This window comes from Nilaparvata lugens, chromosome 6 (assembly GCF_014356525.2).
Source record: "Nilaparvata lugens isolate BPH chromosome 6, ASM1435652v1, whole genome shotgun sequence".
Lineage (NCBI taxonomy): Eukaryota > Metazoa > Arthropoda > Insecta > Hemiptera > Delphacidae > Nilaparvata > Nilaparvata lugens.
In genome coordinates, this window is record NC_052509.1 from 63,146,752 (window position 1) to 63,174,466 (window position 27,715).

The window sequence follows — 27,715 nt, forward strand, 5'->3', positions numbered from 1 at the left end:
CAAAATATTCCCATATTAGGCAATATTATTCTATAAGTATCAGTTTAGGGATGATAAATCTCTGATAAATGTTTCCTAGATTCTTTGATAAATTCTTGAATGAATCATATGAAACTTCATAATACTCATTCATGTTTGTTTATTTTCGACAAAACTATAAATTAATTCTTGTTGGAATCTCTCCATTATTATTCAATCCATTGGGATCAAAGACCATAAAGAGATAGATATAGACCCACAATGCCTATGCCTTCCCAATGATAGCTCTTACTTGGAATTGAAGGCCGCCATTGGGGTATTTTAGCACGAGATATTATATTACTAGCCGTCAGGCTCGCTTCGCTCGCCATATCCGTTTAGCAGACGTTTAGTCTGGACCCCCGACTGGATCTTCCTAACATATGATAAAAATGCAGGCGAGCGAAGCGAGCCTGCTGATCTCATTCTTGAACGATCCAGTCAGGGGTCCAGACGGATATGGCGAGCGAAGCGAGCCTGACGGCTAGTTATATAATATCTCGTGCTAAAATACCCCAATGGCGGCCTTCAATTCCAAGTAAGAGCTATCATTGGGAAGGCATAGGCATTGTGGGTCTATATCTATCTCTTTATGGTCTTTGATCCCAATGGATTGAATAGTCATGGAGAGATTCCAACAAGAATTAATTTGTAGTTTTGTCGAAAATAAACAAACATGGATGAGTATCATGAAGTTTCATATGATTCATTCAAGAATTTATCAAAGAATCTATGAAACATTTATCGGGGATTTATCATCCCTAAACTGATTCTTATAGAATAATATTGCCTAATATGGGAATATTTTGAGAGATATCTCTAAGAGTATAGTGATATTGTTCAATATTAGACAGTTCTATAAATTACTTCCATTGTGTGAGATCTTCATGGAGATAAATCATGTTCAAACCATAAACAATACAAACAACTCACTTCTTGTGATATGAACATAACCCTACCTTGGAAATTGTATTGGACTGGTTCTTAATGAAAATAAACATTGAAGAGTAATTGATGAATAAACAAAGCGCCTGATCACTACCTCCGTAAACAGAGGTAGTTTACGGAGGTAGTGTCCTGATTCCTTGTGGATGGATAAATAAATAATTTAACACGATTTTGTTGGAATTAGTTTCTTCATCTCTTTTTTATTTTCTTATCCTTCCTACTTGAACAGCAGAGTCTTCCGAGGCATTTTAGGATGCTGTAAAATATGAATAGAATGATTGTTAAGACAGAGAAGGTGATAGCTGCGATATCCAGGTTGTAGAGCTGATACCAAGTGAGATCGAGAGAGGCTGGCCTGAGATGTCTAGCTCCGTTGTGCCTTAGAACGTACTCAATCCACCAGGCCACCTTATCAGGACAATTCATCACGTGGTCCTTTGTGAGAGATGATAGCCTCAGCATGTTCTTCTTGAAACTGGAATTAGAAAAAGTGAGATTGATAATATATTCTGTAACTTTAGTTCAGTTGATGGGTTCCTCATTGGAAATCTAATGGAGGAAGCCACGAGAATAGTGATACAATTTGTACATTTAGTGAGATCAATAATAGATGGGAATAGATTGGAAGTTGAATTCGTTCAAATGCTATTTAATAGAATAGTTATTTTTCAACGAAAATCCCAATTGAATGCTGTGAATACTCCTAATTGCAGTAGCAGAAGTCTTCGTCGTGATTCACAGAATTTGATTGGGAATTTCGTTTAATAATAATTATATCAATAATACATTCGAGCTTTGTACGTTCAGTTGATTGGTTCCTTTATTGAATATTTTTTTGGACATAGTCTAATATTAATCCATTCTTTATTCATTTATACATCATCAAAATGATAGGGAGAGGAAAAATAAGGTGAGCTTGAGCTATTTCTCTCCCAAATTTAGATAACACATAGTCTGAAATAGGTTAAGTCTCGTAGTTAATTCAAAATTTATAGTTTTAGTGTTTATTTTGAACCAAAATTTCATAAAAATTGTACACGTGATAACACATAGTCTGAAATAGGTTGAGTCTCGTAGTTAATTCAAAATTTATAGTTTTAGTGTTTATTTTGAACAAAAATTTCATAAAAATTGTACACGTGATAACACATAGTCTGAAATAGGTTGAGTCTCGTAGTTAATTCAAAATTTATAGTTTTAGTGTTTATTTTGAACCAAAATTTCATAAAAATTGTACACGTGAAATTCTAACTTTATCTTGGACTTTGTCACCCACAAATTTGGAAGAAAAATAGCACAAGGACTACCTTATTATTTTATCTTTTAATGTTATTACATTAGTGTCATTTGCATTGTAAATAAATAAAATAAATAAATAGTTCTTCAATTCACAAAATTTCCAGTCCTCAAGTATTTTCACAAAGTAGATTTTCAAATGTAGATGCTTCAAAACTAAACAAAGAGTAAATATTTCACATTAATATAACTGAAAATTGATATTTAATTCAATGAGGGAGTCTGAGAGAATAGTTCTGCTCTCTGTCCTTCCTCTAGATGTGACTGTTACAGAAATTTTTGAGGTGGTAGTTAGGAGCTCGTCAGTCTACTTCTCACCCCAAGACAGATCTTTCTTTCCCATTTTATGTTGATTTTGGACAGTAGGTATCCAGAGAGAAAATGAATAGTAACTTATATGACAGTGAAAATAGTTTTCAAATCTACCAGCTCACTTCCAGCTTTTGAGGGGTCAGATGCCAGAATATATATAATTATAATTATTGTATAAAAGTATATAAATTATATAAGAAGTAGACTTTAATAATTGCGGCCTCTACTCCATCAATTAAGATTTGGGAATAACGTGACTATAGGCCTATTAATCTATAAACAAAATATTACCGTTCATTAGGCCTATGAACCTATTCAAAATAACGTAGGCTCTTAAACTGCTATTCGCAGATTATATACAGTGTTAATAAATTATTGGAATCATTGAATAGGTCCACAAATAATTTATTGAATTTATTATGGATGCTGTACTTGGATTTATTGAATTAACAGATGAGAATAAATTGGAAATTGCATTTGTTCAAATGCTAATTAATGAATAATTATTATTAAACGAGAATCCCAATTAAATGCTGTAGCCCAAATCACCGAATGCTGTAAATCATTGAATTAAGCCTAGACTTTATCAAATACATGATAATTTTACTCCAAAATCGAATTCAATTTTTAATGAATATTCATTATATCCATGTAGTTTATTATGTAGTTGGCCTTGAATATTTGGATCACTGTTGATAGACCTATGAGAATATATTCATGTATCTTCATCAAGAATGTAATGATGCTTTGTAATTCGACTATTCTCATCAAAAATAGGTTGCTTTGAAAATTCCACATTCAGTCCTACTGCTAATGATTAGGGTGATTATAGTTGATGATCGTTATACATGTCTTTTAATGAAGATGATTGTTCAATTTTCCATGACTGTCTTTTCGCAGACTATCATTAGGTTTTCAGGATAATCAGGTGATGAACATTTGTAGGAAGAGAATTGAGAACGAACATTGTCACAAACGTCAATGAATCAATACTTAATTTTTAAAGACTGCTTGTCAAAATTTACCGAAAAAATTAAGATTTTGAATGACAAGACAAGCTGAAATGAACTTATCAGTTTCAGACTGGTTATAATTTGAGAGCTGGTGACATACAAGCCTAGACCACTTGTTATCTAGGCATTTGACAATAAATCATTGACTAAACAGAGAAGTCAGGTTGAGCATAGTACATGAACAACTTGAGTAGTCTACTATATAAAAAGGTGTCATTCATTCATCCAAACATTCATAAGTTCATTCATTCATTCATTCACTCACTCGTTCATCCCATCTATTCATTCATTCATTCACTCACTCGTTCATCCCATCTATTCATTCATTCATGCATCCATTCATTCATTCATTTATCTATTCATCCATTCCTTTATTTATTTATACTAGTAGTTCTGTGAACAGTAGACCTCACGCCAGCTTTAAGCTGGCCACTGACGAGCGTTCCAACAAGCCAAATGGAACGGTAGCGTGCCATTGGAACGACGTGAATGGTGAATCACGCTCGTATTTTGGTGGAGCGACGAGGCTCGATGGAATTCCAACCGGTTGAAAATCCATCGCGCCACGCCAAACCTACGTCACTCCAACTCCTCGTGAATGGGGAATCTCGATGGCATGCTGGAACGACGGAACGACCGTGAATGTGGAAACCTGTGGGTTGTCCTGTCTCAGTGCGTGTCAGACCGTTGACTTGGAAGGATAGATTGATGTTTTGCTCTTGTTTTGATTGTTGTTTTGTTCTTGTGTTGTTGTGTTGTCATGAGTTCGAACCGGGATTTTGTAATCTCTGTGATCGAGATGTACAGGGATCATACCTGTTTGTGGAAAATAACAGACCCTGGTTACCATGACAAGGTAAAAAGGAACGCTGCTCTGGAGATGATCCTTCAATTTTTTAAAGCTGTTGATCCCACAGCTACAAAAGATGTAGTTACTAAGAAGCTCAACTCGATGAGAGGCTCATTTCGGAAGGAAATGAATAAGGTTAGTTGTTATTATCAGGTTTCAGGAATAATTACTCCCAATCTCTGCGGTGATATCGCTGTGATGAACTTCAGCTCTTCATAGTTCATCCCGGTGGCCAAGAAACGTAGAGTTGCAGCCGACCTCTCATGGGGAGTAATGCACTGTCTCATGACTGTATCTTTCTTTGTAATCATCGGTGTTACCAAACGAAGTAAATGGTTGTAGGTATCTTCATCCATACGCAAATAATTCTTCCAGTCCGAAGGTTCGACACTAACATCTTGAAATAAATTCAGATGCGTGTGATTCCGCCTATTCGAAAATAAACGTTTCACCTATTTCCGTTTGGGTTTTTTTCTTTTTACGTACAAACACACAGCTGTTGAAATCAGGAGAAGTTCCTCGTCCATACTTGATCACAAACCATCAACTACTGGAGTGATGGAATGGAGTGCTCGTGAATTGACCCACAAAATATTTACGGATTTGGATCGTTCCAGCTGGAGTGACATCGCGCCGCGCCACGCCGTTTGGAACGCTCGTCAGTGGCCAGCTTTATATTGGCGTTTGAAGGAGGCTCCTTTTTTCCTTTTATATTATGCTTGGAATGCAGAATTTTCCAAGAACCTTGTATAAACATCGACGCGAAATTAAAAAAAAAACATACCTGTCAATTTTTATGAAAATCTATTACCGCGTTTCGCAGTAAATGCGCAACATATAAACATTAAGAGAAATGCCAAACCGTCGACTTGAATCTTAGACCTCACTTCGCTCGGTCAATTATTCATTCATTTATTGATTCATTCACTCGTCCATTCATTTATCCATTAATTCTTTCATTGCTGTGTTGGCTGTTGGAATCGTCATTTTGTAACGTTTGCATGAACCGCTAATTGGGAGGGGCTAGTCTAGGCCAATGGCAGACGTTCACCTTGAAAGGTCACGGCTACAACAGTTCTTGGCCGTTGAATATAAATATACTACTGCTCTATACTTCACTTTTAGTTTAACAGAGATAGATTCTGATAAACAAAACCGGTATCTCAATTTTCAATAATTTATATCTGTGGTTAAACAATATCTAGTTTGAATGAAAAAGACTAAGGAATTGTCAAAAAAACACAGATTTATTGATACTTAGAAAGACCGGTTACAGTTATTACACCATTGTCAATCTCTGATAAACAGTTTGTTTCAGGTGTAATAACCGAAACCGGTCTTTCTAAGTATCAATTAATCTGTGGGTTTTTGACAATTTCTTAGTCTTTTTCATTCAATATGAATAATTACCACAATATCAACTTCTCCACTACACAAAAAAATAGTTTTTCTATTCAGTACAGGTGAGTATCTCAATATATTTCTTACTACTACTCACAAAGTATAAACTTGAGTACTTGAATTAAAATACTGACTTTGTGGAACTTATCATGATTTCTTCAAGTGAATGAGCTGTGAATCATGAAGTTAAAATGAAGATTAGAAACATGAGGATAATATGTACAATCGCTTTAAAGTCTCAGTCGTTATAACTAGACACAAAATTATTGATTGTTTGGAAATTAATTATTTAATTATTCAAGATTTAATTATTGGAGAATGAAAACTACCTGTTATCGGTGAGCATCCTCTGCAACTTTTCGAATAAAATGTCCGGTTTGAGCTCTTTGATAGGTATTGATAGTCCTGCTCCCTCAATCACCAACTTCTTTGCGTTGTAGTCTTGGTCCCAGAATAGCGGAATGCACAGCATGGGAACTCCATAGAAGGTCGCTTCCTGTCTGCTCTGATGTCCTGTCTGACTGATGAACAGTTTTGTTTTTGGATGTGCTGGAAGAAAAATTTAGAAAATAATTCCTCATTCTGGAAAAGGGTGTTGAAGGCAAGGGCAATAGTAGTTTCCAATATATTTTTATTTTGAATAAATATTACCAAAAATCAGCAAACACTGTATCAGAATTGAATACAGCAATAAATTACTTTTACCACAGGTACCTTGGAAAGTGACCATTTCTGCACTGATTGCAGGCCGCAAAGAATCACTTTTGCGCTCTAGTGCGCAAAGTATTACTTTTGCGCATTTCATTTTCATTTCACCACCTACATCACAAGGATGAGGGGCACGTCAAGGAAGTGAATGAAAGTCGCTACTTGTGAATCACACTCTTCACTGGGAAGAGCGCACTCTTAATACTTTGCGTATTATCAAAGAGAAACGGTAGCATAAGTGGAACTTACGCTATTGTTTCTCTATGATATTATCTTAAAGCCAACCCAATCAGCTGTTGACATTGTTGGCATGTATTTTGAATGCGAATTTGTTCTATCTATTTTTTCTGATTTTCGAATAAATAAAAATGAGACTCATTAAATTATAAATATTTAATATTATTAATTATTCATTATTCCAAATAATTTTTGTTTATTCTTAAATTGATTGGTTGAAAAATTATTTAGAAATTGAAATATACTCAAAATTATTCAAATTTCTAAATTAATTGGATTGATTTAATTTTTAATTCGAATAAATTATCGATTAATTAAAGTTGTTATTAATAACAAAATTATACAGACAAACATTTGATGAATTCCAGCCATCATTTCACCCATAATCAACCACTTCTCATATTCAATGGTAACTATAAGGAAAATTTAATGTGAAATACGTTAGCAAAGTTCCTCTTCTGCACTCAAGAAGCCATTCCGCCCTCGCCTGCGGCTCGTGCGTAAACGTTTCTTTCGGTGCAGCAAACTGTCACTTTACGCACTAGTTGCACAAATAACTATTTCGAATGTGTATGTCAACCTATATAAACACTGTATTAGATTTCAGTGGATGAATTTTCAAATATGAATTTTATAATAATATGAACATCTGAATTAAAAAACTGTTCCAGAATCCAATAAAGCATTAAATTAATCATTTTTGAATGTGAATTTTACATAGTCACTCTCAACATCATCAAAAAGACCTCTGTTCAGATGAACTTACCTAGAATATCCTGTTGAGGATTCCATTTCCTGAGTAGAACGTTTTTCGGTTTCCGAGGAAAGGGTGTGTCGTCTTCCCATTTCCAGATAATTCGATAATTGGGAAATTTTGCGAAAACTTCGATGAAAATTTCCCTCAAATCTTCTCTGAGAGATGTACCCTTCATGTTGCTCCCTAAACTAAAGTATATCACTCCGTCTTTAGCACCGTCCATCCACTGTTTGAGATCCTGGAAGATGTGAAGGGAATTAGTTAAATATAAACTGTAAATCACTACAGTAATAAATATCCATCGCTCCTGAAAAATAGCAATCGGATTATTGCTCCTATTGAGAGTAAATATCAGGGCACCGAGCTTCGCTCGTTATTTTTATTTATTGATGAACAGAACGCAATTATTCTCTAAAATGATAGTGTTTATATTTCACAGCTGGCTATATGTCATCTTATGAATGCGATATTTTGATTTTTCACATACTCACTCGCTCACTCACTTTTTTACTATCCACAGCTGTTTCAGCCAAGGATGAATTATCCTTTTATTTCGTTCAGCAAGTTTTCCCAAGGATGAGACCTAGTGCAATCGAATATTTATATCATAAACCTACTATGTTCCAAATTTCATGAAAATCATTAGAGCCGTTTTCGAGATCCGTTGAACATAAATAACCAGATATAAAAATAACCAAATATAAAGATAACCAGATATATAAATACAGAAATTGATCGCTTAATATAATAGGATTTCACAAGTTTTCGGTATAATCTTGTAGTACTTATTAACTCACTACATATTTTGAGTTCTATGAATAATTTAGGGTATCCATATCAAGAATAACATAATCAACTCAAATTGAAGTGGCCTAATCATCGAATAATGTTCAATACCTACAGAAAGTTCCACTCAGTATGTATTGCAACTGTATTGTCTTGTATTGTATTTGGAATTAATTGCTTTTTGATGAATATTTCCTGAATCTGTTATTAATCTTCTTGATTCATAAGGAAGTAGGCCTGAAACATATACATTCCAATACTTTATAGTGACTTCCACAAGCTCTACACTTGCAATTTTGATTAATTGATTGAGTACTTTATTTATGTAGATTACAATATATACTGGCTTATACACTTATATACAATAGCTCACAATACAGCAAAATTATAGATGAATCTACATAATATAGACTGAGAAAATAACTATTGAACTACTGTATAAATATGATAGGAAAAAAGCAATTTGCATTGATATGAGACTATATTGTGGAACGAGCCAAAGTCATTCAATTAAAGATGAGTTTCATTGGAGTATGGGATTATAGGAAACAAATAACGATGACCATCACACAATAGATATTATACCTAATAGTGGAATGAACGTGAGTGGAATTCTAAGTGGATGCTTAAGCGTTTTTGGGCGAATGTTGTTTTGACTGTTGATTTTACCTTGACTGTACTTATTATTCATGAATGAGTAAATGATGACAATAAAACTATAGTTTTGAATATTCCCGTGTTGTAAATCCGTTCTTTCCCGCTATTGATTTGAGCTTTGAATTCAAAAGACATTTGAAGTGGAATAACATTTTGGCAGTAAGTGTTTTGACTTGGTCATGAGTCAAAACACAAAAGTGTTTTCATTTTAGTTTCGAGTATTCTGAATTTTCTTAAACTCAAAGTCTAGTGCAGTACAGTGGGGTATTCTGAAATAATTTGGAATTATAGAGTACAGTTTTGTTAGTTGAATCAAAATAAACTTCATTATTATCACAGTAATAATGAAGTTGAAGAACTTCATTATAATGTTCAGTATAGAACGTGAACATGAACGTGACGACATCGAGTTTCATATACACTAAAGACCCCCTAACAATAATCCGAAGTCAAATTCTCTGCCTCTCTCATGTATGCTCAATGTAAGCCAGCGCCTGGACTAGTAACCATTTTACCACTCAAATCCACTCATCTGTCTTTATCAAAAAAAATTTAGATACCGATATTCTTGATCAATATAGAAATAATTGCAAACATAGTACCTTTTTTCGAAATTTTTTTATATTAACACTCAATAACAAAGTTTCAAGAGAAGGGTACTATGTAATTATCTCTCTATTGATCAACAATTCAAGTGACTCTATTGAAATACTTCATCTATATTCACATTATCTTGGCTTCAACCATCTCATAACCTTTAGAGAATAAACATATTTCTATAAAATTAACACTTTGCACAGAGATGTTGTGGAATTTCTGCATATTAAGGTGGAATAAAAAGATTTTGTCAATTACAAAAAGTTTTTATTTGAGTCCAAACTAGTTTCGATGCACTTGGTAGACTGATGGTCTACCACTGATGATGATGCCAAGTGAATCGAAACTAGTTTGGACTCAAATAAAAACTTTTTGTAATTGACAACTTCTTTTTATTTCACTCTAAACATATTTCTCATGACCACACATAACCTTGTCATCTGAGTAAATTCCCACAGTCTGATGATGACCCACACCAGGTCGAAACGATCGTCACTACCAATGTAATTGCATTTTCACTCCATAAGTGTGTTTTTTAAAATGAAATTTATATTTCTTTTCCTATCTACTCTGCTACAACCGTCTCATTGTACACACACGAGCCTGAAGCTTATTGAACCTTGAGAAAACGAGAAACATAAACCTTGAACCTTGAGAAAAACTAAAGTTCATCCGCTCATTTAACCTTGAACGCTAGAGAGAAAAAGAATATCTATGAGTACTCACTTCTGGTAGAGGTTTTCTCGGCTTGATATGGCAAACCCCAACTTCAATCGTATTGGGATGTCTGGGCACCGGATAACTCTGAGACAAATCCCCACTCAACAGGTACAAACTATTATTCCTCTCATACTCAGAGACATACTTCAAATCATCACCGAAATACTTCCTCGCCACAGCGTCTTGTAGCGGGTAATTGTAGACGTGCTGGATGTAAACAGTGAAGTAGTAGTAGGCGATGTTTGTGATTCGTTCGGTCAAGGTCATGTGATCACTGGCGTTGACTATGAAGGAGGGCATGTAGGAGAGGAGGATGGGGTTGCCCATGGTGCTCTCGACTTGGAGGTAGTTGGGGATAGTCGACATCACTACTGTGGGGATATTGCCGAAGTGCTTTGAAGCGCTGGCTGCCGCGGGGTAGAACGCTTCGTAGATTATTAGGTCGAATTTCGTGTCGGGAGATCTGAAATAAAAATATTTGAAAATTTGAAAGAATTATTAAAGCTAGTAGAATTGATGGTGATGTTGTAAAATCTCTCCATAATAAGAAAACAAAGATATTGTCAAATTTCACTAAAAATTTATTAAAGACTTTAAAACAGAACCATGGTTTCACGTAGTTTACCAACGCTGATGATGCGTTGGTTAACTACGTGAAACCATGGTTCTGTTTTAAAGTTTTTAATAAATTTTTAGTGAAATTTGACAATATCTTTGTTTTCTTATTATTCTAATTATTAAAGCTGCAAATAAAGATGTTCGATTAAAAGTACATTGTTGTTCATTGTAAATTCGATGGAAAGTTATGCATTACACCATTGAGGAAAGTACCATATTAAGAAAATATCCCATGGTTGTTTATGTTCCAATAGTGAAGTCGATTCAATGTTAACTCAAGTAAATTACTATCGACAACTGTCTATTATTAATGTTTTTGCTGTTAAGAGAGACGGGTTCTGAGCCTATTCATTGGTTCAGTTAATTTTTGTTATTTTCTAATACTAAGTGTAAAGTAGCGATTGAACCAGTGGATGCCAAAGGGGAAAGCCATCTTCAAAAGGTAGGTGATTACTGGATAAGATCATTGTTCTTAATTTTCAAGACCACAAAGATGAAGATATTGAATGATATTTAGCAGCAGCGAGTGTTTTCCCCACTGATTCCATTTTAATATTGTGTTTGTATATATATATATATATATTTATATCTTACTTTTTGGAATAGAGAAAAAATAATTATTTATCATTTTCAACCATGTAAGACCGAAAGATACCAACTAATTAATGTTCTAGTTATTCTGTTCTCATTTTGTTATCATAGTTCTTTTCCCTGCTTACACAATACATTACATAAGTTTATCTCTTCCCTGTATAGGGCTACTTGTAATATAAATATAAAGAAAATAAAAATCTCAGTACCCTTTTTTTTAAATATTTTATCACAACATGTTTCGGTCATTAATGCCATTTTCAAGTGATATGAATTAAATAAATAAATACTACTGGAAGATTCTTATTTTGATCATATGTTTGTGGTGAAATTGGTGACACCAATAACCCCATTTTTGATAGAATCATGCGAGTTTAAACCCAAAATTTACAGTCCTAGTTCATAAAAACATATGAATACACTAACATATGATCAAAATAAGAATCTTCCAGTAGTATTTATTTATTTAATTCATATCACTTGAAAATGGCATAAATGACCGAAACATGTTGTGATAAAATATTTTAAAAAAAGGGTACTGAGATTCTTATTTTCTTTATATTTATGTTACATAAGTTCATTGAGAAGAACCATACTAAGTTCACATCTCAGTACAAAATTCAAAGTTGATATTTTTGTTCCATTTTTGTGGTGCAAAAAATTTTCGTTGTGTTGTATGTGAAATATATTGTGTGATATTGCTTCTTCTTTATTGAATTTTTGAGTCGGGTGTTGATAAGATGAGGATCTGGAACGAAGTTGAAATGAAAATATGCAGCGGTTTATCAATATTTGAAATGTATAATATTTCATTCATTATTATTCATTTTTTTGAAATAGGCTACTCTGATACTTGGAAGATCAATTGAAGAATCTCCTTCTTCTTCTGGTGCCTATCAGTTACTGAATGTTGGCAATTATAACTTTGTTGACAGCCACTCTAGAATTGAAGAATAACATTCCAAATACAATCAAAGAAGTTTACTATTAATTTATCGTAATGTGGTGAGAGTATAACGTTACAGAATGAGAGACTACCATCGTCACAAAGCTTCACGAAAAATAACTACTAGTAGTATCGGTATAATTAACGGTGAAATTTGTAACATACACGCCTTCTACCATGGGATATCTTCTCAGCTATATTCTCTCTATGATTATAATTTACCATTATTATTGAGTCGAATTTTGTTTGAGGAGATTTCGAACGAAATTTAAAGATTAGTGTATCTTCTCAATCAATATTCCCTCTATGAACGTACTTGGATATTTACCTCGATCTACCAGCGTCACATAGCTTCACGAAAATTAACTAGAAGGAGTATCGGCTTAAATTAACAATGACATTTGAAACAAAATGCCTACCATGGGTTATCTTTTTAGCTATATTCTCTCTATGTTTGTAATTTATCATTATTATTGAGTCGAATTCCGTTTGAGCAGATTTGGAACATAATTTGAAGATTAATTTATGCTGCAAGTAATAATATTATTTGATGAGAGGTACATTGTGTAGGCTTCATTGAAAATGCATTAAAGAAGAGTAATGTATGGTACATTGCAATACATTACATAAGCTCATTGAGAAGAACTATACTAAGTTGACATCTGAGTAAAAAGTTCAAAGTTGATTTTTTGTTTCATTCTTGTACTGCACAAAATGATGTGTTGTGTTCTATGTAAAATATATTGTGTGATATTGCTTCAACTTTATTATATTTTTGAGTCGGGTTTTGATAAGGCTAGGATCTGGAAAGAAGTTGAAATGTAAGTTGTTTCAACTGTCATATTGCTGAATTATTTGTAGCACAAAAACTTATAATTAAAACTATATTAAGCAAACCCAGGCTCTATCCAACGGATATGGTTTTTAGTGATTTTGAGGTCATGACTATACGTCAATTATACATAAAAACCGTAATTAAGTACTTAATAAAATATAGATCCGATTTTCCTCCCACAATAAACTCTACACTTAATTATTATAATCTAAGGGCCACTGCTAACAAATATGTAACCTACAACACTAATATTGAATGTATAAGGAGGCATTTAATTTGCATAGGTACTAAAATAATAAACCTCATTCCAAATCACTTTCTCATGGACAATAAGATCAGCGGAAAAATTAAACTGGACATACAGTAATTTCTTCTTCCATTTAGATATATGACTCGAGATTTCTGCTCCAGCATTGTTTTTTCTTTAGTTTTTTCATTTTTCAGTGGACTCGCTTACCTTTATTTTGGGTACCTATTCCTCTATTTTCTTCCTTCCCCCATTTCTCCCTACCCTTTTTTTCTTCATTACTTCTCTTCTCTTCTCTGCCTGCCTATTACATGGGAAACTATAGTTGGCTAGGTATCTTCCTCTCTTTTTTCTCTTCTCCAACACACCCAACCACAAAGCCCATGGTTTTTTTATATTTGTAACACTTTATTGTGTTTTATTTGTTTCGTAACTCTCTGTAATTTTGTTTTGTCTTGTTTTGTGTGTTTTTAATAAATTGAAATTGGAAAATTGAAAAAAAGTATGCGGCGATTCAACAATATTTAAAATGACTGTTGTTTATTTTTGTTATTTTCATTCATTATTGTTTATTTTTTTTTGAAACGGGCTTCTCTGATAGGTAGACTATTTAAAGATACATTGTAGAATAACATTTCAAATACAATCGGAGAAGTGTACTAGTAGTTCATTGTAATTACATCATATACAATCTGCAAAATAATTAAAGCATATCAAACATTTTCGAGGATGAAAATTTATACCTTTTCAACACAACAAAACCAATATGAAATGGCATGATCCCATATTCAGGTTTGAAATATGGCATTGAATATCCAGCATCCAGGGCAAAAGATGAGATATCACATGGGAGCGAGACATTCATTCATATCCATGACATGAATGATCTTCCTCCACCTTGCATCATTTTGTCAACTCTATCCAGAGAATCACATTTTTCATGCTTTCTCAATTCGATCTCCTTCAAGGTGAGCTTCACACGGAACACGGTTGTCAGCCATATGATAATTTCATATTTCTACAATATCATGTGTTTGATATGAAATTATATCATAATATTATTATTCTGTTTGATATTATGAAGTGTGTTTTCTATCCAATAAATTTGAATTTTAAATGTTGTTGAGGTATCAATGTACTATTCTATGGTGCTCTGCAAGGGTCCATTTTTAAACTTGACAAACTGAAAACTTGACGTAGCCTAATAGAATCTTGAATAATTGAAAATAGGCCTATAACCATCCTTAGTTGATGAAGAATCTATGGGCAAAATTTCAAGTTAATCAGCCCAGTAGTTCAGAAACTTCTTTATTTTTTTATCATTTGAATGGAAATGAACGGATATTTCTGTTACTCTAAAGAGTTTAAAAACTATGAGACCGATCAGACATATAATTTGAATATAATTATATAGTGATGAAAAACCCACTACAGTGAGGTCCACGTTATAATGGCAGTGGAGAAAGATTGCCGAACCTCTGTCTTGTCAATTCCCTCTAAAGACGGTAGCTGATATAGGTTTATTGATGCAATATTAACTGTTCTTTCTCGTTTAAAATAATTAATTACATTTAATTAAGCAATAAATTACATTTTTCAATAAATTCATAATGAATTTACATAATTGGGATGTGATATTTTGTTAATAATTATTTATCAATTCTACATTGATGAAGTTTGTCATGAGATGCATTGACTATTTGACGGTACGAAGTTCGCCGGGCCAGCTAGTTAATGTAATACTAACTGTTCATTCTTGTTTAAGATAATCAATTACATTTTATTAAGCAATAAATTATATTTTTCAATAATTTAATAATTAAGATGGAATATTTTGTCAATTAATTATTCATTCTATATTGTTAAAAGATGATCTGGCAACAGGGCAATCCGAGAAAGAGATAGCGCTAACCGCTTTGTTGAATGAAATACAAGTATAGCAATACCATTGCCAATCAAACACTGCCACTATAACGTGGACCTCACTATAGCTGTTATCTGATTGGCCATTAGCTGTTGACCAATGAAGGTCGATCTCTTCTTATCATTGACCGTATCAATGAGCTCAGCCTTCATTGCTCCATAACTAATGACCGATCGTAGGGCTTCTCCCTCACTATATTCTGCTGCTCAATTTCGAAGCTTTTAGTTCACTGGAGATTAATAATGATGTAACAACACTCATACTAAAATAATTGTCAATTTTTTTCATCTGAAATGTCTTATCCAAAATTGTAGTTATAAATTGGTGATTTGATGATATCATGTAGTTCCCATTCAAGAATAAAAAAATTAATTGAATACAAATACCATTTCCATATTGGAGTAAGTCTATCAGGCTCCTCTTTCACGAAAATGTCTCACAAAAAACTCTCCAAGACATATTGCTGGACGGCTCAAATAACACCATTTCATTATCACTCTATCAAGCAAAAAAAAGTACTCAACAGCCCTACATAATAATTAAACTCCTTAAAAGTATCCCAATGAGTAAATTATCATAATCTGTCTCTCTACTCACTTGATTATCTTCTGCACCTCATCCAACGAGAAGAACGTGTCAATGAACTCAGCAAAGACATACTCAAAGTGAGCCATTATCTCGAAAGGGCTGCGTTCCTTCTGGATGTCGATTTGGTAATCTCTCATGTAATTTTCCCAAACTTGGTAGTTGATGCTGCCATCTATCACGTGATAGTTCGGTGGTTTTTTATCAATCTGAAATTAATATTTGTTAACTTCACATTCTATTTATATTATTATTTGTCCAACACAGGGAGAATACTTCCAACCAGAGAAATTGATGAGAATGTAGGGGATATCAATTTATATGAATTATTTTAAAACATTTTTTTCGCCACACTGCACAAAAAGCAGGTGTTTTCCAGTCCCTACGTAGATCTAAAAGACCTTGTTTGCAGACGACACTCGTCTGACATCAGAAAAGGGTTTCTTTCTGGCCTAGACCGGAAAACGTACTCTTTCTAGCCGCTAACATGGAAGTCCGTAGTTGATAAGTCATCCGCTAGATGGGGCGAGTGTCCACTTTCTTCAACAAAGTCGTCATGATTTCAGTTCGAGTCTCGAATCAAACTAATTCAGCATTCGCTCTGCAACCAGTTTTATTCAACTATTTATTGTTGATTAGCGCATTCCAAATTTTCAAAAATGCTTGAAGATGATGACGCCCGTGATATTCCAAGTGAAATTTTAAAAGAATCTGAAATCCTGACTGCAAATCTTCTACCACTAAAATAAAGAGATAGGTATGATAACAAGTATTCTTTATTTTGTATTCTTTATTTATTTTGTCAGCAATACCTGTAGTGTGGCGAAAAATATCGTTCACACCACAGGCAAAAATGTTTTTCCGGCTCTCAATCTTTTCTAGTCCTTGGCCTATGGCCTCGGACTTGAAAACTGATTTCGAGCCGGAAGAATCTCATTTTCTGCTGTAGGTGCGAAATATACGATTCTGAAGAGATTATTACTGATTTCTCAAGAATATCAGTTAATGAAGATATTTCTCAATTAAAAGTGATTGTAAAGTGTCACCCTCTTCCAGCAAGTAATTAATTGCAAGAGTAAGATGTGTGTACGTATAATTTTAATGTTATCAAGTCACTTTATCAATCCTAGCTTCTACCTGTCATATCATTTTGCTGTGCTGGATATGGATAATGTCACTCAAATTATTGTTCTGGAGTCAATCAATGAAACCTTCAATCTATCATAAATCTTCGATTAGAGACTTTAATGAGACAATGGAAATTTATTTATAAAAATAATAAACTATTTTCCACATTCAGTGACTATAGTACTTCTAAAGTATCCTTTACGAACTCACAGCTAGCGCACAAGTCTGCCTTTTCTGGCTGTGCCAAAGATTTATTATAATTTACATTTATCTTATGTATCTTGTATTTTTGCGAAATAAATATTCCATATATTCTATAAATATTTGACCGAGCGAAGTGAGGTCTAAGATTCAAGTCGACGGTTTGGCATTTTTCTTAATGTTTAAATGTTTATATGTTTATATGTTGCGCATTTACGACGAAACGCGGAAATAGATTTTCATGAAATTTGACAGGTATGTTCCTTTTTAAATTGCGCGTCGACGTATATACAAGGTTTTTGGAAATTTTGAATTTCAAGGATAATATAAAAGGAAAGAGGAGCCTCCTTCATACATCAATGTTAGAGTGAAAATCAGACTATAGAATTATTCATCATAAATCAGCTGTCGAGTTGACTGTAAATTGCATGCCATGACGCATGCAATTCAATATCTCAATGTAACTCGGTAAAAAATTAGCAGCTGTGTAGACTATAAATTGCATGTCTCATTGCATGCCTCATTGGATGCAATTTCTCTGCAATATTGAATAGGATGCAAAGAACTTATAACAGCTCGTCTGGGCGCCTAGATGTCTTCTGGTTTTCTTGCGCTAAATTCCGGAAAGCGTTATTATATGATAATTAAATCTTGTGTAAGCCTGATCTGATCAAATAAATAGTGTATCAGTGTGGATGTGCTTATGGTTTGGGACTTCGTTATAAGTGCGCGAGGTCTACTGTTCACAGAACTACTAGTATATTGTGTACTATATACACATAATAGGCTATATGGACTTATTAAGGGATTGTGGGAAAAACGTACTATAACGGGGTTTCATTGTATACCACTTACCAATTTTGGGTTAGTTGTGATAACTGTAACATTATGTCCTTTGGCTACTAATCCCTCCAGAAAACCAAGGCATGAGTATTGGTGGCTCACTGATGGAGTCGGGAAGATTGCGAAAATGTTTGCGCTGTATCCTGACTGACAACACGCCAACAGCACAGCTGTTACTGCTAGAAAGTGTGACAGATCCTGAAAAATCAGAGGAATGAGATATCAATTTTGTTTGAAATTCAATATATATATATATATTTATATATATATATATATAAGCGAAATGACACTCATTCACTGACTGACTCACTCACTCACTCGCAGAACTAAAAATCTACCGGACCAAAAACGTTCAAATTTGGTAGGTATGTTCAGTTGGCCCTTTAGAGGCGCACTAAGAAATCTTTTGGCAATATTTTAACTCTAAGGGTGGTTTTTAAGGGTTTAAAGTTCGTCTTTTAGCATGTATATTCTTCTTATTCCAATCTCTTAATTATAATTGAAAAATTTCCATACCATATGTTAATATAGAACAATAATCTAGAGAGAGTACCTCTTCGAAACAGTTGTGAACTGGTAACTAAATTAATAATTTTGTCAGGTTGGCATTAAGTTGAGTTGATAGGTTGGCACCAAGTTAAAGATTGAAATGCATTTATCGCGGAAAAATTGATTGGGCACTGCTACTCCAATCAGAGCTATTCCTAGGAATATTATATTACTAGCCGTCAGGCTCGCTTCGCTCGCCATATCCGTTTAGTCTGGAAACCCGACTGGATCGTCCTAACATATGATAAAAATGCTTAAATAAAAAATGCAGGCGAGCGAATCGAGCCTGCTGATCTCATTCTTGGACGATCCAGTCGGGGGTCCAGAGGGCGGAGCCTCCTGGCTAGACGGATATGGCGAGCGAAGCGAGCCTGACGGCTAGTTCAATATATAATTTCACTGAATATTCATATTCATCTCTTGATATTCAATAAATGAGCTCAATTTCAATTTATTGGAAAAAAATTGAATTCATTCCTATATTCCTTTAAACCTATAAAGCTGCGTTTACACCAAAGTTATTGAAAAAATGTTCATTTTTCCGTCCTTATAGACTGAACATATCTTATACACATAATGTGCATATGTGTTTGTCAAGCTCTGTTTATTTTTATTTATTTATCGATTCATACAATAAGTGCATCATAGAAATGATAGGGAGAGAGAAAAAAGGTAGTCTAACCTTGTTCAATCTAATAGAATCTATAAGGAGGGAAAAATAAACATTTTGTTGATAACTTTGTTGTAAACGCAGCTCTATAGAGATAAAAAAATATTTTTTCCAATATCAGCATACATCCTTGCAAGTGGAGGTTGTGAATGAAAATTTGGAAAAATGGGAACTCTGGTACAGAACTATGTGATTGAGTTATAAGACAAATGAACAGATTGAGTTTGAACTTTGTTTCCAACTTATTAGAGCCCCCTTTGATTTCTAAATTATAATCTAATGAAACTTGGCTTAGAACTTGAAGTATCAATCATTAAACTTACTAGTGTGTCGCCCGGTCTTTACAACTCACTCATGCCTATTGTACTGATTTTCAAATCCACAACTTGTTATATTTTGTTAATTTATTAATAGAACTTGATAGGTTACTCTGTATGGGTAATTGGCCAATTCTTGGGAAATTATAGCCAATAGTATCTTCCCTATTAAGACTCCACTTGAAGAAAATTTAATTGAATTGTTGCCTTCATTTGAAACCTAGGAGGGCGAAGTTGGGGCGCAGCCAGCCCTCTCTTACACTTAATCCTCCATACAATTATAAGGTTACAAAGTTACAATCCATTACAAAATTACAACTAGAACAAACATAATGAAACCATATTTAAATCAAAGTTAAAGAAAACAATGAGCGGGCGAGAAAGAGGGGAAGTGTTTGTTAGTGTGTAGAAGAGAAAAGGAATGATAGAAAATGCCAACGTCATGACGTGAGAATAACGGACCAATGTCAGCAAGCCACACCTCCCAGCTCCCCTTACTCTCTTCTGATTGGTGGATTGGAACGCCTACTGGAGTAGTTCTCAATTCTGCAAGTAGGTGGCGACAGCTACTGGGTTTCACCTGTACACGTCAAAATATTTCTCAGTTGAACTCCTGATTCCATGTGGAATGGGCCTACCTTATTTGAACCGTGGTTAAACTATTGAGCCCCCTGAGCTGGAGAACTCGCTCATGAACTTTTGTACTGATTTTGAAATCCGAAATTTTACACCATTAGTTCGAGCTGGGATGAAAACCTGGGAAGAAATCATATTCTGTACAAATTAACATCAGACTTGGAGGAATATGCGGCGCAGAAAAATGGAGGGAGATCAGCCAATTACAGTGATGAATAGAGTGATAGGTAGAAGCGCAGTTGCCAATTTGTCGATCAGAGTCAGTCGACTGAAGGATTCCAGACAGGAAACTCCGTAAGTTTAACATCAGCGCTTGGATACTCACGGAAATTGAGAGGAATGCAGGCCGGTGAGAACGGCGACTTCGTAGCCGTTGTATCCCTACCGCTGTATGCCTTCTCTGCTGCGCATGTCCCATCCAAGTCAGAGGTTAATTTGTAAAGAGTATAGTATACTATTGATCACTGTTCTAGAAACTTTTTCCAAATATTCGTTTCTATAGTCAGGTCCACGTTTTAATGGCAGTGGAGAAATATGGGAGAAAAACGTTGTCAAAACTCTGTTTTGTCAATGCCTTCTATGGATGGTAGCAGATAGAGAGGTTCATTGATGAAATATTAGCTGTTCATTCTCGTTTAAAATGATCAATTATATTCTATTAAGCAAGGAATTATATTTTTAATAATTTCATAATGAATTCTCTTGAATAAAATGAAACATTCTGTTCATTAATGATCAATTACTTTGTTAAAAGACAATCTGGCAAAAGATCAAAGCGAGAGAGAGATAGCGCTATCCGCTTTGTTGATTAATAGACAAGGATAGCAATACCATTGCTAATCAAACACTGCCATTATAACGTGGACCTCACTAAAGAAACTTTCTCCGAATATTCGTTTCTATTAGAATGTGAGAACTGTTTCGATGAATCGAGAATTATTAGACATTTTGATTAATTATGTCTAATTAGACATAAATGATTATTAGACATTTTGAGAATCTTACTTTTCAAATCTCTCAACGCATTATATTTATCAGGCTTCAACTATTCCATACTCTTATAATACAGTTCACAATTTCTTAGTCTTCTTAATATTCATTTCTTATAATACAGTTAAAAATTATCATTATTATAGACCTCACTTACCATTCCACGATATCAATTTTGATCAGGACAGTGAGCCAATCAAGAATCTTTTGTCCAGTCAGTTCACCAACCTCATAATCTGAAAAAATGAAGAATTCTGAACAATTATTGCTGAATGAACTGAGTCTGTGTACTGAAACTATTGTCACCATAGTGAGATTTAAGTTCTGGAGTTGGCATCCAATTAACATTGATTTGCTATATTTGTCAGTAGTTGAACAAAGCATAGACAAAGCTCTAATATTTCTCAACAGCTTCGCAAATTGCCATGAATGTCCAAATGCTATGTAGAAAAATATAATGAATTACCAGAATACCAACCGATTAAATCTTCTATCCAATCTCAATTTCGAAAAAATATTATTAGATCATGGAAAGATAATTATATTCCATTCATAATTAATAAAAAAAAATAAAATAAATTCGTATGGCTTTTGTTGGTGGGGAGTTCCTTGCGGGAATGTTCCACCGCCTGAATATATAATTTAAGCCGTCAATGGGCCTTACGACTGTCATACTTCAGCCGGGACCGACAGTTTAACGTGCCCATCCGATAACACGGATTAATAAAAATGGAACATAAAGAACCCGTCTTACTTTCGTTGCCCAATTACCAGAGGTAAGGAAAGTATTGCTTTCCGAAAAAATAAGGTACCCCAATTTCCAAATTTCTATACGTTTCAAGGACCCCTGAGTCCAAAAAAGTCGTTTTTGGGTATTGGTCTGTATGTGTGTGTATGTGCGTCTGTGTACACGATATATCATCTCCCAATTATTAACGGAATAACTTGAAATTTGGAACTTAAGGTCCTTACACTATAAGTATCCGACACGAACAATTTCGATCAAATGCAATTCAAGATGGCGGATAAAATGTTGTCAAAAACAGGGTTTTCCACGATTTTCTCGAAAACGGCTGCAATGATTTTGATCAAATTTATACCTAAAAAAGTCATTAATAAGTTCTATCAACTGCCACAAGTCCTATATCTGTAATTTCAGGAGTTCCACCCCATCTATGCAAAGTTTGATTTTAGATTCCCAATTATCAGGCTTCAGATACAATTTAAACAAACATTTCAAGTGGAAAAGATTTAGCATGTAAATCTCTACAGTTAATGTCAAGTCACATCCTAAAATTGAAAATAAGCTCGAAATTTTGAGAAAATAAAATTATTTAATTGCAAACTGTTGATTCTATTGAATCATTCACTAATCACTATGAAGACATAGCAAACTTCTTGTGTCTCCAGCGTTATTGTCCTGTCGCCAGCTGGCTTTGATCTTCGAATAGTAGACTTGAGATGCGCGTGAACACTAGCGTTAGCTGATCAAATTTCATAACGGCAAGGAAAGTTGTGTAAGTGTGCCACACCAGATTTTCATTTTAAATATTTTTAAACGCTAAAACATTTCAACAAAGTTTTTAAATAGGAAGGCTACTTCATAATATTATATTGTTTTTATTAATTTTAATAGAGTAGCCCATACAAGTGGAGTTATTTTATTTCATTAATTATAAAGTATTTGAAAAATAATTGATCATTAATAACAAGTATCAACGATTGATATTATTTAGATTTACCGGAGATACTCGAATCACAACAATCTACTATGGAAAACGATTTAGAAGGGAATGTGACAACAATTTCTTCCTATCATTCCCACTGACTTTACAACGTGATCCTCACCCTAGTCAATCGTGAGAAATTTTTAATAGTACAGTCAATTGAATAGATTGTTGAAATCATCTATGAGTTTTTAATTTCTTGAACATCTCAAATGCTCTCTGAACTATGGTGAGGTCCACGTTATAATGGCAATGGAGAAAGATAGGAGAACAACGCTGCCGATCCTCACTGTCTTGTCAATGCCTTCTAGACGGTAGCTGATACAGGTTTACGTTTTGTGTAGTTGTGGATACAGGTTTATTTAAGTAATATAAATTATTGTTCATTCTCGTTTAAAGTAATCCATTATATTTCATTAAGCAGGGAATTATATTTTTCAAATATTTTATAATGAATTTTCATGATTAAGACGAAATATTTTGTTAATAATTCTTTCTACATTGTTAAAAACCGATCTGGCAACAGAGCAAAGCAAGAGAGAGATAGCGCTATTCGCTTTGTTGAATGATAGACAAGGATAGCAATACAATTGCTAATGAATCACTGCCATTATAACGTGAACCTCATTATATGAACGTTCTTGTAACCTAATGGTAAAAATGATTATCTAAAACTTCAGATGGTCTCAATCCGAACATTCCAGTTCCACTTGAAAATTATTTTGTTTGAATAATGCAACCAAAAAAAATTGGTTGGTTATTTCCATTATTAACCATCAAACTCTGTTATTTCGAAATGTAGGTCTATCATGCTTCCAAACGCTTTGACAATATATTCTCAATACTGATACAATACAATAAGTTTAGGCAATGAGTTGAAGGCTAATGATCAATGAATTTGGATCATTTCTACTCACCTCAAAATTGATGAAAATATTTCTCGAAAACGCAGAATTTAGCAAAAGCTAAAACAGCGATTCGGTTCCGAACCGGTGCTTCTGCCAAATCAAACTGTCAGACTATCAGCTGAAACAAGTTTTAACAGCAACAATTTAAAGTTTTTACGGTTGAAAGAGAAGCGAACATGTTGTGTGAGAGAGAAGAGAGTGTGAGGTTTGAGGAAGAGAGTGAGAGGGAATAGTGAGAGAGAAAAGTAGTTGGTAAGTGTTAAAAAGAGAGAGAAATAGTGAGAGAAGCAGTCTAGTTTTCACGTTTAAAAGAGAGTGTGAGAGTGAGAGAGAGGCAATGAGTGAGATGTGAGAAAGAGTTACTGTGAGGAGGAAGAAGTCACTAAATTGTAGGAAGAGAGAGAAATTGGTGAGAGAAGCATTCATGTTACTATGCTTGAGAGAGAGAGTGTGAGAGATAATTTGAGATTGAGAGAAAGAGAGACAGTGAGTGAGATGTGGAAAAGAGCGTGAATAAGGAGGAGAAAAAGTCACTAAATGGTAGAGAGAGAGAGAAAGAGTTTGTGAGAGGAGAAATCTAGTTTTTACGTTTGAAAGAGAGAGTGTGAGGGATAGTTGACAGTGCGAGGATGAGAGTATGATGAGAAGAGAGTGAATAAGAAGACAAAAGCAGTCACTGTAGAAAGAGAGAGAGAATTAAATGAGAGGAGTATAGTTTTCACGTTTGAAAGAGAGAGAGTGTGAGATTTTTCTAGAATGAGAGAATGTGACAGTGAGTGGAAAGTGGAAAAGTGAGAGAGAACATCAAGAAGAAATAGAGTGAAAGATAGAGTGAGTGAGAGTGAAAAGTAGATTGAGTGAGGCTATCGTTCCTCAAGTCATCAACTAGCCTAGTCGATTCACGGTCAGCATTCCTCATAAATAAGATCAATGGCTCACACTCAACCAATTCTGACAGTATTAAGTGACTCACACTATCGGCGACCTTGCTATTTGATGGACCAAATAGAATCTTCGCATATATACACACTAGAAACTGATTGTCTGTTGTAACTGTGGTGTCAGCACTCTATTAACATGAGAGGGGTGTTACCATTGAATTTTAATTAATCACGTGACCTCATAGTTAATAGTGCGTGAGGAAAGGGCGTGACTTTTGACTTCCGAAAATTCTTCTCATTTTGTTACATTGATTGAAAACTACTATCAAAAGTTGTATTTATACTAATTGCTATTAAGTAATCTCTGTGACAGAATGATCTATAATTATGCGAGATATTAGATTGTTGAGTGTCATTTTGATATCGAGTTGGATTTTTTATCTGTGTCCATTGTCTTGTATTTCGCAAGGAATTTATGATTATTTAGATGTTGAGTGACATTTTTTCGATACATCAGTGATGAGGGGAACTGTAATATGGGCATGCCACATTCAAATATAATTATAGACACCGTGAAATATTGTTATCACATTTTAGTGTTTGGCGGATTGAAATATTATAAAATATGATGTAAGTTTGAATTATCTGAGTTCATCTGATATCGATGTATTCATTACACCAAGATATCGAAGTGATCCGATATACCTTAGTAACATTCATGAAGAAATAATAATAATAATAAGACACAATACAATAATAGTATGACGTCTATGAACAACATTGTATCAATATCTATTTAAAACGTATATCCAATGTCACATTTTCTCTATCATTCATTCAATCTTTCTCTATCTGTTCTCTATCTTTCTCTATCTTTTGGTAGAGAGTTAGTGGGGGGGGGGTATTTTTAATATTCTTTCCGAAGAATGGACATTGATATGTCCAAAGCTCCGCCAATTTATGTAGATGCATAACAATATAATTATTATCTATAGTTATTATATTACAAATTGCTTTTTCATATCATATACAGTTCAATAATTATTTTCTTAGTCTATATCATGTAAATTCATCTATAATTTTGCTGTATTGTAAGCTATTGTATATAAGTGTATAAGACAGTATATATTGTAATCTACATAAATAAAGTACTCAATCAATCAATCTGTCATTCTCAACCTGATAATTATTAATTGTTATAATAATCTCAATAATCTTCATAATAAACTCACTGTAATTGGAGATCCATTCCCAAGATCATTGCAGATGTCCTCGATACTCCATTATTAAACTAATACATAAAACAAAATTATACCTTTCATGTGTACCCTATTGCAATGCTCCTTCTTTTCTAGAAACTTCATCACTAACCTAACAGGTATTTCAATGAGTTGAGAAGGAACGGAGAGGCCTCAGCGATAAAGAATGTTGATATTGTGCTTAGCTTCATATCAGCCGTCATATCAGCCTTACGAAGATATCTTTTGGTGATAACACTACAAACATTATTTAGTATAAAAATGAAGTCAATTAGGAAAAATCTTCAACTCGAATCAAGTTGAAAGTTAAAAAAGGACATGAATTGATTGATTTATTAAAATAAATTCAATTTGTATATTTTAGTTCACATAGATAGAAGCAGGGGCGCCATTTAGGGGTGACAAGGGGGGGCCTAGGCCCCCCTCCAAAGATCAGATAAATAATGAAAACTCGGGTCTATCTACACGAATCCTCAGAATCTCAAACTGATTTAATACTTTGTTCAAACATCAGTAGTATAATTCCTTCTACAGTATCAGCAATGTAGCAAAATTGCCTTGAAGTATGGCTACGAGTATGGAGTAATAAAGAATATATTATTCTTCTCTGTGGTATAGTTGAAGCTTAAATATAGGATGGTACAAATTATTGATCAGGGTACAATAAGAGAGTTATTGCATAAATTTCAACGTGAGAATTAACAATAAGTTGCAAGATGTCACAGTGACAGCAAAAGAAAGGGCACAATCAGAAAATCAAAAATGTATGTACAGAGTTGGTGAGAATTATGGGAGCAGCTTAATGTTTCTTTAGCTTTCTCACTGAAAGTTATTTTCCAATTAGAATATGTTATCCAATGAAATAGATGAAATTGTCATAGTAAAAGGAAAATTCATCTGTTTCCATGATTTTTAAGAAATCTGTTCTAGTGTATTCCTACTTTAAAGCTATATTTCTCTGTAGGCCTATATTTCTAATGAATATTCCATGATTTAATTACTAATAATGTATATGTTTGTATGATACTTCAACCACATTTGTATGAAACTGGAAAAAATTAAGAATATAATAACATCTACGAATGTTACATTTATGGGGAAAAACCCAGGACCCCTTATCCTTTTGGGGTATTCTCTCCTCCCCACCCCTCATACCTCTTGGTTTTTCTCCCCCCCAGCCCTTAAGCATTTTGGTGAAATGGCGCCACTGGATAGAAGTCAATCTCGAAACTTGATGAAATTATTTGTGATATTGTAGGTCGCCTACATATTATGTATGACTATATATAATTCCACTATTATACAAGTACTATTATTATATGTATTAGTCCTGTCTTCTGACATCATAGCAGTCAATTTAGAAGCTTAGTACTATTGTACTGCTATAGTGCTGTTTTTACTTTCCTTGCCCTACTACCATAGGTGAGGAGAGTATTGCTTTCCAAAAAAAATTAAGGTACCCTAATTTCAAGTTTTCTATACGTTTCAAGGTCCCCAGAGTCCAAAAACATGATTTGTGTGTGTGTGTGTGTGTGTGTGTGTGTATGTGTGTGTGTGTGT

General features: G+C 34.0%; 2 protein-coding genes across 4 annotated transcripts in view; one reads left to right on the plus strand and one right to left on the minus strand.

The window, feature by feature from the left end:
- The window catches only part of LOC111057314 (potassium channel subfamily T member 2-like), a 699,972-nt gene that overhangs the window by 137,397 nt on the left and 534,860 nt on the right, over positions 1 to 27,715 (plus strand). The window lies entirely within an intron of this gene.
- LOC111059173 (UDP-glucosyltransferase 2) lies at positions 1,136 to 26,316 on the minus strand. 3 transcript variants are annotated; one of them, XM_039431639.1, is made up of 9 exons: positions 26,129 to 26,316; positions 24,025 to 24,133; positions 21,538 to 21,616; positions 18,231 to 18,416; positions 16,059 to 16,255; positions 10,307 to 10,763; positions 7,550 to 7,778; positions 6,168 to 6,387; positions 1,136 to 1,441 (listed from the first exon to the last, which is right to left on the minus strand). In XM_039431639.1, exons 3-9 carry the CDS (start codon positions 21,538 to 21,540, stop codon positions 1,156 to 1,158), a joined length of 1,578 nt encoding a protein of 525 aa, XP_039287573.1. In that variant the 5' UTR covers positions 21,541 to 21,616; positions 24,025 to 24,133; positions 26,129 to 26,316; the 3' UTR covers positions 1,136 to 1,155. The 3 variants fall into 3 exon arrangements, with proteins under 3 accessions (XP_039287573.1, XP_039287572.1, XP_039287574.1); XM_039431638.1 differs by lacking the exon at positions 26,129 to 26,316 and having other exon boundaries at positions 24,025 to 24,450; XM_039431640.1 differs by lacking the exon at positions 26,129 to 26,316 and having other exon boundaries at positions 1,147 to 1,441; positions 21,538 to 21,634; positions 24,025 to 24,186.

Bases quoted from the DNA above. Each gene is read 5' to 3' on its own strand.
- LOC111059173 (XM_039431639.1), bottom strand. The intron at 10,764-16,058 runs GTGAGTAGAGAG...TTTTTATTTCAG, and splicing joins GAGGTGCAGAAGATAATCAA to ATCTCCCGACACGAAATTCG. The intron at 1,442-6,167 runs GTAGTTTTCATT...TTCTAATTCCAG, and splicing joins AGGATGCTCACCGATAACAG to TTTCAAGAAGAACATGCTGA.